Consider the following 15,543-nt stretch of genomic DNA (forward strand, 5'->3'; position numbering starts at 1 on the left):
CGATGCTGAACATTGACTAATTTATTTGGTCCGTGGTGAAGATCGTACCCCGCTCGCCTGCGTGGCAGCCCGCGTCTCTAACCACTACGCAATTTAACAATGACTATTCGGATACTCAGTCAGGCAATCGGTCAGTCTGGCACTCATCCCTCATTCACACATAAGCGGCATGCCGTTGTTGAAAGCGGAAGCGCTCCATTGCTAGCCATTCACAAAAGGCTTCCCGCCCCGCTCCTTGAAGCGGGACGACAGCGCTGGCCATGGCGGAACAGCAGACGACAAAAAAATAGAGCAGTGTTCTATTTTTTTGTTCTATCACAGCGGAAAACCAATAGGAATGCTTGTAGGAAGTACTACAATACTGAATAGTCAATAACCTAACCAACACGTCGGACGAACAGCTAATTTTACTGGTACAAGAACTGGAGGAAATCTATAACGTCACACTCATGTTCTGTCGAGACAATATATGAAACAATATAGAGTAGTCAAGGATCGCTCAGAATCTTGGTCCTAGAGTTATCCTCGATCTGTTAATACGTAATATGTATTTAGTAGTGCTAGCTATTGTTATAAACCAGAACAAGGTACTAGGTACCGGCTACAGTAGATGTCGTTTTTAAAACAACTTGCATGCGTTTTTCTGTGGGGCTGTCACTGTTCTCTTGAATTGCTGGTAGGCTATAGCAGAGAAATCTGCTTAACTCCCCTGTGTTTTCTTTTACTGGGTTTCATTTTAATGAACGAAGATTACTATTGTTTTGTTTATGTTGGGCCCGCCTTTTTCCTTGAACGCAATAGGCTACTTTTTCCAGCTTAAAGTAAGTAATTGATTGGTCAAAACAGCAAATCGGGACAATGTCAGCTGTCTCCGGTTGTCACCAGTGGAACCGCAAGTGAGTTCACCATTTAACGCGTGTAAGAGACGTTCGCTCTTCTCGGCCGGCTACACGGAAAGTACACATAGATATATTAAGAACAGTTACGTCTATTATTATACAGGCAACGGTAACCCTTTAAACTGCTCCAGAGGGACCAGTTTCAGGTTTAGGATAAACCCACTTTGTGGGAATTGTAACGTGGATCACATAGCGAAGACCGCAGCACTACCACATAACTGTAGTTCCTTTGCATGTCCTGGAACATGCACTGGCCGAGCGATCCAAAGCCCATATATCCACTGAGGGTATTTTCACAAACGTTCGCGTTCTTTGATTCAGTCCTTGTAACCTCAAACTGTTCATACGTGGACATTCTTCATCACCTCCAATGTCAATCAAGTTATTTTGTTCTTAAACGAAGGTGCGCCCTTGATTTATGCAAGCGGGGGGAGTAACCCCCGAATGACCCTGGTAAAACAGACTGACATTAAAACATGCTGTGAATCTTTAATTCTGCCGGCTATTAATACCATTATGCTTTCACAGAAACAGGTTTAAATTAAGATGAGCTGAAACGCTGTCGTTGCACTGTAAACGTGTATATTTAAGAAGCTCTGCAATTAGTCAAATTGTTATTATGTATTAGAGAATGTTTAAATGTATTAGAAAACAACTTTCCATGAATTACGCAGCAGACAAACTGTACATGAAGTAAGTCTGACCTAAAGCAATCAACTAACTTGCATTCCTGTATACGGTAAAATCGATTTTACAAAACCTTTCACGACGCTAACATGTAGCTATCACAGGCTTTAACATAGCAGATTTATCACAAAAACAACAACCTGCTGTAGACTATCACAATATGAGTGCAGGAAGAACTTGAAGTTCCAATCTTTGGTGAAAGTGCATGCATGACGGCAAACAGAGAGACCCAACAGCCTATATGCAACAACCTGCAACAATTTCCCAATACAACATATCCGAAATACAAACTACACGGAGCATTGATCAAAACGTTCAGCCCATCTGTAACTTACTTGGTTAGAAAAAAAAATTCCTTTGGATAGTTAAAATAGTTGAGCGTTGTTGCAAGAACGTGACAAGTTTGTCGCTCTGACTCGCAGCATGGCGGCTATGTGTTTGTTGCTGCTCGCGTCGTGAATTCAAAAATCCTTTCCCATTGGTATCTGTCGAGATAGGGGAAGGGGGTGGAAAATGGAAGAGAAACCCGTATGCAAACAAGCAAGGCAGTTTCCCTCAGGATAGTGATGCTGCGGCAGCTGGAGAGACGAGGTAAATATAAATGGCTTATATCCTACATGGTTACTACAAAAATATATTATTTTATTTTAAACAAATCTGAAGAGGCAGTTAACTTTTTCATGATAATCTAGAATAATTAACATAGAGAAATTAAAAAGTTTTAGTACACCCAATTTCCAAAAGAATGTAAGAATAGGATATTGTCTGCCAATGTACTTTGTACTTGAACAAACCTACTAAAAGAAACGCACGTTTAAATGAATGAGCTGAAAGGGTGAGTGTTATGGGTCAAAAGTTATGCAACATTTCCTCTGGTGATGTAGTGAATCAAAAACACAGTAATAAGGACAGACAAACCCTGCCTTGTGTTATTGTGTAGTAGAAGGGGGATAGAAACTGAAGAGGGCATAGTGCTGGGTGCTCTACAACAGACTACTTCACAAGTGATGGCCCTGGCCAAATAGTACAATAAAATCTTTCAGCCATGATGCTTCTCAACTTTTGTTGAAATGTGTTTGTAGATAAAGTTCTATTGAATACAATATTATAATAGCCCAAAATGCCTGAGGACATTTCCACATCACTTAGTCTAACTTAAATTGCATATAATTCCCATCCTTTCCTTCCATAAAATATTAGTGGGCAGTGGTATATTATTCTCAAATACTTTTTTAGGTTAAAAAATCTACATTGCTCAATCTATAGTGCACAAGTATTTGAACAGTGAAACAAATGTTCTTATTTTGACTTTGTACTCCAGCACATTGGATTTTGAATTGAAACAATGACTAAGGGGATAAAGTGCTGACACTCAGCTTTAATTTGAGGCCATTATCATTTATAAACCATCATTTAGGAACTACAGCCCTGTTTATACCTAGTCCCTCCAAGGGGTCCAAAAGTAATTTGACAAATGAACAGAATCTTAAACAAACGTATCATATTTAGTACTTGGTTGCAAATCCTTTGCATTTGATGATTGTCTTAAGTCTGCTGTCCGTAGACATCACCAAACACTGGGTATCTTCCCTGGTGATGCTCTGCCGGGACTGTATGGCAGCCCTCCAGTTCCAGTGTGGTTCTGGTGATTTTTGCCTTCAGTCTGTCAAGAAAATTACGTTTTGGTAAAGAAAGAACTCCTTTGTTCCTTTAGCAGTATGTTTGTGGTCATTGTCTTGTTGCAGGGTGAAGTGGTGAGTTTTGAGGCATCTGATTGGATCGGAGCAGACAATATCTTCTCTCTGCACACTTCAAAATAATATCTACTGCTGTTGTCAACATTTACATCATCCAAGAAATGTAACATAACACATTATGCTAGACATTTACAGCTCTCTTGTCCATGCACTAATGACACAAAAAGACACACCTGCCAAATAAGAGACAGCTTTGAAGCCAATTGTCTAAAAACGTTGGGTCCCTTCAAACCATTTACAAAACATAGGTTCATCCACTATAGATGAAAAAACCCTCCAAGTCAATCTCACAGTCTGTACTTTAACCACATCCAAAATGCTGGTGTACAGAGCCAAAACAAAACTTTCCTCTGTATCTCATCACATATACTTATTGACTGCATTGTTTCTTAATGAAAATATACTGCATACTTCTATGTCTGCATACCTCTATACTTAAATGTCACATTATCTTCTTGACCTTCATCTTTAACACAAGGTCTTCTCATGTGTTGAGACTATATGAATCTAAGACGTAACCCCAGACATTATCTTTGAGAAAGAAGTAATGTATCCTTGTCACATCATAACCGGCTGTACTCAAAGCTTACAGTAAATTACTTCCATGTTAGTGTAGTGGTGCTAGAAGTGCAGTCCTAAAATGAACATAAAAAGTAGCTGTGGTTATCTTCGTTCACCATGGGCCATGTGTTATTTAAGAGAAAACATGTGACTATGGAATGTTTGTTGGAAACAGTCACCAAACTAGGAATCTATTGATTTATAACTAATTAGACAGATGTGCATTCTAGATCCCTCCCTATGCATTTTATAACCTTCTGTGTTCCTTCAAAATGTCTCTGTGCACAGGGTCAGATTACTGAACATGCACGCAGAGTACGTGCCGGGGGCCTCCAACCTCTATGGGGTCCCCAACCCAAAATAATTTGTGGTTGTGAGCCTTCAGATAGAATGACAGCAAAATGTGTCGAATTGCCACTATTTAGCTTTAGAACTTCTAAAAGTATTCCCAACCCTCCCAACTCTCAGCAAAATGTGTACAATTACAGACAAGTAACTTTAACGGAAACAAGCTGTCCATCACAAATAATGGACCATCCCACTGGGCCAATCAGTGTCACCCAAAAGCTTGATCTCAATGACAAGACAGATCATTCAAGTTTAAAGAAAATCATGCCAAAAGTATGACATACATAGGCAAAACAGTGCCCTCACTGATATCACAGAGGTGGACAATTAGCTGAAGAAGTTTAGATTAACTACATTAATTATGCCTGAGTAATGCACTTCAGATATGCCAGTGTGCTAGGTTATATATAGACACTTGTTAGTGTATACCTGCTGCAGAGTAGAGAAATCCATGGAGAAGTTGTGATATACAGAACAAAGTGTTTCAATGTTCTCTCCCACTACCTCCACATCCTTTTCCCCTGATCCGGCCAATAACTGTATATTTATTTACACATTTGATTATACATTATCATGTCGTACTAAGGTGTAAAACATAGGAATAGAGCCCTATATTGACAATTTAATAAAAAATAACAAGTGAAGTTTTTTAAAGTGAAGAAGTATAGAGGAATTGAGTTATCTATGCTTGTTAATGGAAGTGTCAGTAAGGGCAGACAAAAACATTACTGGGTGGCATGCTACTACTATGGAATTTAACCACAACATTGTCGGGTGAAGAATACCAGGTCAGTACATAGTATATGAGGGAACATATATGATTACATTCGTCATTTAGCAGAAACCCCAACTCTTGATACAGTAGTGAGTGCATACCTTTTAAGACTTTCTTGGATTGGCCACACACAGGAATGGAATCAACAACCCTAGTGTTACAAGCACCACAGGATAGTGAGCCACACAATAGTGGTAGGTTGTGATATGGTTCATATTCTAATGGCAGGGTTTCTTTAGAGCTCAACTTTTGACAAATATTTTCCACTGTTCAAAAGCCAGATCATATTAAATGGTTCTTCTGGGACCCAGAAATATGCCACAGCCATTCTGGGTATTCCAGATATGAACTAAAGACCATAATACTCTATATTGGCACCCCCTTCACCCTCAATAATATGAACACTACACCCACAGAACCCAGCAGTCACAATGATCATAGAAATTAAGACAAAATAAAGAGCATTGGAAGAGAATGAATAATCCACTTTATAACTGGCAAACTCTTCACACAAGTGCAGTAAACATAACAGCTGATCTCTTTAAAACTTTACTTCTCAAAACATGCAGGCATGCAAGCATTATATTCATATGGCAATGGCATATTTTGAAGTAAAAGCTGTTAACGTGAAAGATTAACATTTGCTGTCTTTATTTTAGCCCCATTGAAAAGTTCAGAAGTATCCTTTCTGAGTAATGTAGCGAAACATGTCCATCTAGTGGTAAATCATGGTTCTGACAAGTAATAACAGCCATACACAAACTGACCATATTACTCACTGATATCGTGTGCACAGAAAAAGTATACTTAGAAAATATACACCTGAAAATCAAGATTAAACAGATGGAATTCACCAATTAATTTCTACGTATTCATTCAGTATTTGAACAGTACATCACCTTCACATGGCTAAATACATAATCAAATTATGCATGATCAGGAAAACCATTTCAAAAATATATTTATTTTCATCAAAAGTTCTGACATTCAAAAAAAAAAAATATATATATATATTGGGTTAAGCATTTGGTTAAGTGATTCAAAGAAATGGGGCAGGTTGTCAAGATACCTTGTAAGTTTGATTCACAGACCAATAATATCAATGTTTTAGAAGTAGTTCAGTTTAGAGGCTGTGGTGAACAACATTTTAAACATGTATGGCTATGATTTCATACCCCTCATATGTGCAGATGTATAGTCAATGGAAAACACCAACTTTGAGGAACCTGAAACAAGTACATTATAGTGGCACCCTTCAACCTGACAGTATACATCATTAGTCTAACTAAAGTTAGATACAACAATTATAGTGATTGAAAACGTTATAGCTGTACACTTAGTTCCATTCAGAAAAGACTAAGACCACTCAGTATCTGAAGATCTAAACCATTAATAGGTTGACCTTTCCTTTTAAGTCCTAGGCACTTTGGTAATACCAGTGTAGTAGCAAGGTGTGGAGTAAACTGACTGCCCTTTACATTTCACAATCCCACACTGAAAGTGCGTTCACAGCATCTGTGCAATCAGACTGAACTTGGTTGTTGAGACAAACACTGCTTCATGCACAGCACACAAAATAACTCCTACAGGAGCAAGTATTCGCTGAATACTGCATTAGAATGTTGACAGGTAGGAATGTTTTGGAATGTGAAGAATCAGTTCTTTGGAAGTGGTCGTCTAAACAGGAGAATATGAGGCTCTGAAAGAGAAAATAATAATATTTCATAAATAAGCCTAGAAATCATAAACCACCCTCTTCAGATATAGCCCATCTCAAGTTCTGTTTGGGCTGTCTTGCTTGCTTTGTCATTCACTGTCATGCCAAACATTACAACCATACGAGTTGCCTTTGCAAAAGCAGTTCTATGACCGTCAAACCTGTTTGATGTAAAACAAAGCATTTAGAAGGTACAAACCCGGTTCATGTATCATGTAATGCACCCATCCCAGAGACTGCTGCACTCCAAGTCGCCTCCACTCATCCTCAGACATCAAGTGTGATTTGGGGACTTGTTTTGCCATTTCCCGAGGTAACACAACATGCCTGTTAAAGAAACATGTACACAACTATAAACTGCAGTAAATAATACATTCAAAAGTTCTTAAAGCTAATACTAATGGGTTTTTAGGTATACCTAACTAAAACCAGTGCAAATTAAACATCAGACTGTAGCTAGCCTGCTAGGCATATCTATCTGAATGGAACAATACAAGACAACACAGAGACAGATGCTGGTAGGAAAGCTTTCAGGATATTGCCAATGAGGCCCATTATCCACCAGAGTAAAAGTAACTTGTTGATATTTAGCCATACTGTGCCATTCCGAAAGTATTCAGACCACTTCACTTTCTCCGCATTTTGTTGTGTTAAGCCTTGATTTATGATTAATGGCAAAAACATTTAATCAATCTACACACACCTCCATAATGTCAAAGCAAAAACTACTTTAGAAATGTGTGCCAATTTATTGAAAATATATTTAAAAATGTTTTTAAACCTGATGTATAGAAGAATGTACAACCTTTCCTATGACACACCAAATTAAATAAGATTAATGTTGTCTTTTCATCATCCTGAAGATGTTTCTAGAAATTCTAGAGTCCTGTTTGTGGCAAATTTAACTGACTGAACATAAATAAGAAAGGCACACGTGTCTATATAAAAGGTCACACACTTCAGTGCATGTCAGAGAAGAAAAACTATGAAGTCCCAGAAACTCTTTGCAGAACCAGTGAGCTCCATTTGGAAATCGAAGCCCCAAGACTCTCCCAAGAGTTGCTCCAAACTAAGTAACTGGAGAAGATGGGCTTTGATCAGGTAGGTGACCAAGAACCTAATTCTCACTAACAGAGCTTCAGAGTTTCTCTACAGAGATGGAAGCTAACAATCTTGCAGCAATTCATCAAGCTGGTCTTCATGGTAGATTAGCTAGACAGAAGCCACTCCTGAGTAAAAGGCATATGACATGCCGCTGGAAGGATTCTGAGAACATGAGGAAAAGGATTGTCTGTCTGATGAGATAATACAATCTCTACAGTGAAGCACTGTGGTGGAAGCATCCTGATTTGGGGATGCTTCTCAACGGTAGGGGCTGAGATTGAGGGAAAGATAAATTAAGAAAAATACACAAGTACTACAAGAAAAAAAAAATCAGAGCACAGGAGAAGATTAATCTTTCAGCATGACAACAATCCGACGCACACAGCCAAGACAACCCTGAAGTCTGTGAATGTCCTTGAGTGGCCCCGCCAAATCCGAATTTAATATCTGCAGGGAGAGCTGAAGTTCACTGATGCTTTCCATCCCATCTGAGAGCTTAAGATGGTCCGCAAAGAAGAATGGAAGAAAAAGCCCAAAATCCAACTGTTCAAAGAGGGTCTCCAAGAAGTCTCAAAGCTCTGATCGTGGCTAGAAGCGTTTCTATAAACTACAGAATAGAATCTGAACACTTAAGTACATAAGATATTTCTTTCATCATCAATAAATTAGCAGAACATTTATAGAAATATGTTTTCATTAAAAGGTATTGTGTGTAGATTAATGCAATTTTATTGATTATAACAAACGTCTACAACACAACAAAATCTGGAGTAAGTAAAGGGAACTGTATACTTTCCGAAGACATTATATCGGCTTGTAGTTTTCGTCCTTCTTAAGTTTCCTCATATCCAATTGTTTTGACTACCCTTTTTTGTTTCGCAAGAACTCCCAATGGATTTGGGAGTTGAGGATTGAAGCAAGCTTTCAATTCACAGCTCTACAAACCAGAAAGTCTATGTTCCATGAGATTTTTCAGGAAACTCCAATATAGTACAAGCTGTTCATATAGACATTTACATTTAAGTAACATAGTAGAAGCACATACATGCATAAATATACGCATATACATACATACACAGGCATATACATACACATATACGCACATATGCATATACTCTCACCTAAAGGTTTATTAGGAATACCATACTGTGTTTGACCCCCTTTCGCCTTAAGAACTGCCTTAATTCTACGTGGTATTGATTCAACAAGGTGCTGAAAGCATTCTTTAGAAATGTTGGCCCATATTGATAGGATAGCATCTTGCAGTTTATGGAGATTTGTGGGATGCACATCCAGGGCACAAAGCTCCTGTTCCACCACATCCCAAAGATGCTCTATTGGGTTGAGATCTGGTGACTGTGGGGGCCATTTCAGTACAGTGAACTCATTGTCATGTTCAAGAAACCAGTTTGAAATGATTCCAGCTTTGTGACGTGGTGCATTATCCTGCTGGAAGTAGCCATCGGAGGATGGGTACATGGTGGTCATAAAGGGATGGACATGGTCAGAAACAATGCTCAGGTTGGCCGTGGCATTTAAACAATGCCCAATTGGCACTAAGGGGCCTAAAGTGTGCCAAGAAAACATCCCCCACACCATTACACCACCACCACCAGCCTGCACAGTGGTAACAAGGCATGATGGATCCATGTTCTCATTCTGTTTACACCAAATTCTGACTCTACCATCTGAATGTCTCAACAGAAATCGAGACTCATCAGACCAGGCAACATTCTTCCAGTCTTCAACTGTCCAATTTTGGTGAGCTCGTGCAAATTAAAGCCTCTTTTTCCTATTTGTAGTGAAGATGAGTGGTACCCGGTGGGGTCTTCTGCTGTTGTAGCCCATCCGCCTCAATTTTGTGCCTGTTGTGGCTACACAAATGCTTTGCTGCATACCTCGGTTGTAACGAGTGTTTATTTCAGTCAAAGTTGCTCTTCTATCAGCTTGAATCAGTCGGCCCATTCTCCTCTGACCTCTAGCATCAACAAGGCATTTTCGCCCACAGGACTGCCGCATACTGGATGTTTTTCCCCTTTCACACCATTCTTTGTAAACTCTAGAAATGGTTGTGCGTGAAAATCCCAGTAACTGAGAAGATTGTGAAAAACTCAGAACGGCCCATCTGGCACCAACAACCATGCCACGCTCAAAATTGCTTAAATCACCTTTCTTTCCCATTCTGACATTCAGTTTGGAGTTCAGGAAATTGCCTTGACCAGGACCACACCCCTAAATGCATTGAAGCAACTGCCATGTGATTGGTTGATTAGATAATTGCATTAATGAGAAATTGAACAGGTGTTCCTAATAATCCTTTCGGTGAGTGTACACACATGCATACACGCACACATATGCATACACGCGCACATACGCATATATACGCACACACATACAGGCATATACGCACACACATACAGGCATATACGCACACACATACAGGCATATACGCACACACATACATACAGGCATATACGCACATACATACATACAGGCATATACGCACATACATACATACAGGCACATACATACAGGCATATACGCACATACATACATACATACAGGCATATACGCACGCACATACATACATACATACAGGCATATACGCACGCACATACAGGCATATACGCACGCACGCACAGGCATATACGCACGCACGCACAGGCATATACGCACGCACGCACAGACATATACGCACGCACGCACATACAGACATATACGCACGCACGCACATACAGACATATACGCACGCACGCACATACAGACATATACGCACGCACGCACATACAGACATATACGCACGCACGCACATACAGACATATACGCACGCACGCACATACAGACATATACGCACGCACGCACATACATACATATAGGCATATACGCATACATACATACAGGCATATACGCACGTGCATACATGCATACACACATACAGGCATATACGCGCACACATACAGGCATATACGCGCACACACACAGGCATATACGCGCACACACACAGGCATATACGCGCACACACACACAGGCATATACGCGCACACACACACAGGCATATACGCGCACACACACACAGGCATATACGCGCACACACACACAGGCATATACGCGCACACACACACAGGCATATACGCGCACACACACACAGGCATATACGCGCACACACACACAGGCATATACGCGCACACACACACAGGCATATACGCGCACACACACACAGGCATATACGCGCACACACACACAGGCATATACGCGCACACACACACAGGCATATACGCGCACACACACACAGGCATATACGCGCACACACACACAGGCATATACGCGCGCACACACACAGGCATATACGCGCACACACACACAGGCATATACGCGCACACACACACAGGCATATACGCGCACACACACACAGGCATATACGCGCACACACACACAGGCATATACGCGCACACACACACAGGCATATACGCGCACACACACACAGGCATATACGCGCACACACACAGGCATATGCGCGCACACACACAGGCATATGCGCGCACACACACAGGCATATGCGCGCACACACACAGGCATATGCGCACACACACACAGGCATATGCGCACACACACACAGGCATATGCGCACACACACACAGGCATATGCGCACACACACACACACACACACACACACACAGGCATATGCGCGCACACACATATATGCATATGCGCGCACACACACACACACACACACACAGGCATATACGCACATACACACACAGGCATATACGCACATACACACACAGGCATATACGCGCACACACACAGGCATATGCGCGCACACACACAGGCATATGCGCGCACACACACAGGCATATGCGCGCACACACACAGGCATATGCGCGCACACACACAGGCATATGCGCGCACACACACAGGCATATGCGCGCACACACACAGGCATATGCGCACACACACACAGGCATATGCGCACACACACACAGGCATATGCGCACACACACACACACACACACACACACACACACACACAGGCATATGCGCGCACACACATATATGCATATGCGCACACACACACACACACACACACACACAGGCATATACGCACATACACACACAGGCATATACGCACATACACACACAGGCATATACGCACATACACACACAGGCATATACGCACACACACACATAGGCATATACGCACACACACATATAGGCATATACGCACACACACATATAGGCATATACGCACACACACATATAGGCATATACGCACACACACACATATAGGCATATACGCACACACACACATATAGGCATATACGCACACACACACATATAGGCATATACGCACACACACACACACACACACAGGCATATGCGCGCACACACATATATGCATATGCGCGCACACACACACACACACACACACAGGCATATACGCACATACACACACAGGCATATACGCACATACACACACAGGCATATACGCGCACACACACAGGCATATGCGCGCACACACACAGGCATATGCGCGCACACACACAGGCATATGCGCGCACACACACAGGCATATGCGCGCACACACACAGGCATATGCGCGCACACACACAGGCATATGCGCGCACACACACAGGCATATGCGCGCACACACACAGGCATATGCGCACACACACACAGGCATATGCGCACACACACACACACACACACACACACACACACACACAGGCATATGCGCGCACACACATATATGCATATGCGCGCACACACACACACACACACACACAGGCATATACGCACATACACACACAGGCATATACGCACATACACACACAGGCATATACGCACATACACACACAGGCATATACGCACACACACACATAGGCATATACGCACACACACATATAGGCATATACGCACACACACATATAGGCATATACGCACACACACATATAGGCATATACGCACACACACACATATAGGCATATACGCACACACACACATATAGGCATATACGCACACACACATATAGGCATATACGCACACACACACATATAGGCATATACGCACACACACACACATATAGGCATATACGCACACACACACACATATAGGCATATACGCACACACACACACATATAGGCATATACGCACACACACACATATAGGCATATACGCACACACACACATATAGGCATATACGCACACACACACATATAGGCATATACGCACACACACACATATAGGCATATACGCACACACACACATATAGGCATATACGCACACACACACATATAGGCATATACGCACACACACACATATAGGCATATACGCACACACACACATATAGGCATATACGCACACACACACATATAGGCATATACGCACACACACACATATAGGCATATACGCACACACACACATATAGGCATATACGCACACACACACATATAGGCATATACGCACACACACACATATAGGCATATACGCACACACACACATATAGGCATATACGCACACACACATATAGGCATATACGCACACACACATATAGGCATATACGCACATACATATAGGCATATACGCACATACATATAGGCATATACGCACATACATATAGGCATATACGCACATACATATAGGCATATACGCACATACATATAGGCATATACGCACATACATATAGGCATATACGCACATACATATAGGCATATACACACATACATATAGGCATATACACACATACATATACACATAAAATCAAGGGTAGTGAGCAGCATCTCTGGTCGTCATGTTGAGCATGCTAAGTATTAGTTCACATAAGGCAAGGATATGAAAAATGCTATCTAACTGCAATAAATGATTAATTTTGTATTTTGCCGAAAACATATCAGGCGCCCTATATACAAATCAAAACTAGACCATCAACCGTAAATTAACTATGAAGTTACGTAGAAGTTAGTAAAATTCAGAATTTGTTAAGACAGAGTCGAGGGTACACACTCTGCCTGGTAGCAATTGAGAATCCGAGTTAACTAACTAGTGTAAGTACTGTAGCTAGTTACAGTTACCAGACCGGCTAGTTAGCCAGCAAGACAGTGAAATTAACAACACGTTGGTAAGATAATTTGCTAGTAGCAGTTTACGTCTACTGTAATAATTCAGGATAGAACACGGACAAAAAAGCCACTTTGTTGAATGTTGCCCATCTAGCTACTCACACTACGTAAACCACACACGCTAGTTAGCTAACCATCGTTAGCCAATTACTTCTACAGGAAGCAAGCATAACGTTCCAGTACCTGTATTCATAGTGTTCGTCGTTATATTTGTCTGAGTAGTAGATTTGTTTATGTGCCATATTATCATCAAGCTAAATTCAGATAGTATTGAAATGCAAGTTTTCTATTAAATATGCTAGAAAATATTCCAGGAACCTTTCCACTGCAAACTTCTCGCCGAACACGTTTGGCATGGCCAACCAAAAGATTCAAACATATTGAAAAATCGTACCACGCCTCTCATTGGATATAAAGGATCACATGACAACAACTTCTGTGGGTCTCGCTCGGTCTCACTAAATTCACGGCATTTTGCCCCACTTGTAGACGTGGTATATGCTGGGTATTAGCGTCATGCAGGCAACATTAGAGATTCCGTAGCAACAATAAGACTTCCGGTTTTCGGATTTTGCCTTCAAAATAGAAGTCCGCGGTAAAACGCGATTTTAATAATATTAAATGTATCTATTTTGACACTTTGCTTAGTGTATATTGTAAAAATGTACTCTAGGAAATGTTCAGGAGACTCTATAGAATAATTATATGCAAATAAATCAAGGGGCACTCTGTATTTGCAATTGTTGCTGGTGTTTTACTCCACCCATCCTGGATCCTATTGGCCACAATGTAACTCAATGGATATGAGATATATATTGGCCTATAAAAAAAAAACTGTTCTATACGCCGCGGTGAATGTATTGTAGGAAATGTTCAGGAGACTCTATAGAATGATGATATGCAAAGAAATCAAGGGGCACTCTGTATTTGCAATTGTTGCTGGTGTTTTACTCCACCCATTCCATTGGCCACAATGCAACTCAATGGATATGAAATACATATTGGCCTATAAAAAAAAAACTATTCTACACGCCGCGGTGAATGTATTGTAGGAAATGTCAAGGAAGGTGGATAGAGTAATTATATGCAAAGAAATCAAGGGGCACTCTGTATTTGCAATTGTTGCTGGTGTTTTACTCCACCCATTCCATTGGCCACAATGCAACTCAATGGATATGAAATACATATTGGCCTATAAAAAAAAAACTATTCTACACGCCGCGGTGAATGTATTGTAGGAAATGTTCAGGAGACTCTATAGAATGATTATATGCAAAGAAATCAAGGGGCACTCTGTATTTACAATTGTTGCTGGTGTTTTACTCCACCCACCCCATTGGCCACAATGCAACTCAATGGATATGAAATACATATTGGCCTATAAAAAAAAAACTATTCTACACGCCGCGGTGAATGTATTGTAGGAAATGTTCAGGAGACTCTATAGAATGATTATATGCAAAGAAATCAAGGGGCACTCTGTATTTGCAATTGTTGCTGGTGTTTTACTCCACCCATTCCATTGGCCACAATGCAACTCAATGGATATGAAATACATATTGGCCTATAAAAAAAAAA

The 15,543-nt window shown here is 40.9% G+C and overlaps 2 protein-coding genes across 6 annotated transcripts in view; both read right to left on the reverse strand.

Moving 5' to 3' along the window:
* sema4d (sema domain, immunoglobulin domain (Ig), transmembrane domain (TM) and short cytoplasmic domain, (semaphorin) 4D) overlaps positions 1–2,177 on the reverse strand; it is a 64,284-nt gene extending 62,107 nt beyond the window's left edge. For 3 of the 5 annotated variants that reach the window (XM_010905733.3, XM_010905732.5, XM_010905731.5), the window contains exon 1: positions 1,922–2,177. The gene's annotated coding sequence lies outside the window, so the exon portion shown is untranslated. The remainder of the gene's footprint in view (positions 1–1,921) is intronic. The other 2 variants (XM_010905736.4, XM_010905734.5) reach the window with 1 other exon arrangement.
* A 3,320-nt stretch (positions 2,178–5,497) lies between these two features.
* On the reverse strand, positions 5,498–14,359 carry zgc:86839 (CKS domain-containing protein). The gene is made up of 3 exons (XM_010905727.4): positions 14,149–14,359; positions 6,944–7,071; positions 5,498–6,726 (listed from the first exon to the last, which is right to left on the reverse strand). The coding sequence occupies exons 1-3, from the start codon at positions 14,205–14,207 to the stop codon at positions 6,683–6,685; spliced, it is 231 nt and encodes a 76-aa protein (XP_010904029.1). The 5' UTR covers positions 14,208–14,359; the 3' UTR covers positions 5,498–6,682.
* Between the last annotated feature and the right edge of the window lie 1,184 nt (positions 14,360–15,543).

The sequence above is a fragment of the Esox lucius genome, chromosome 14 (genome assembly GCF_011004845.1).
Source record: "Esox lucius isolate fEsoLuc1 chromosome 14, fEsoLuc1.pri, whole genome shotgun sequence".
Taxonomy (NCBI): domain Eukaryota; kingdom Metazoa; phylum Chordata; class Actinopteri; order Esociformes; family Esocidae; genus Esox; species Esox lucius.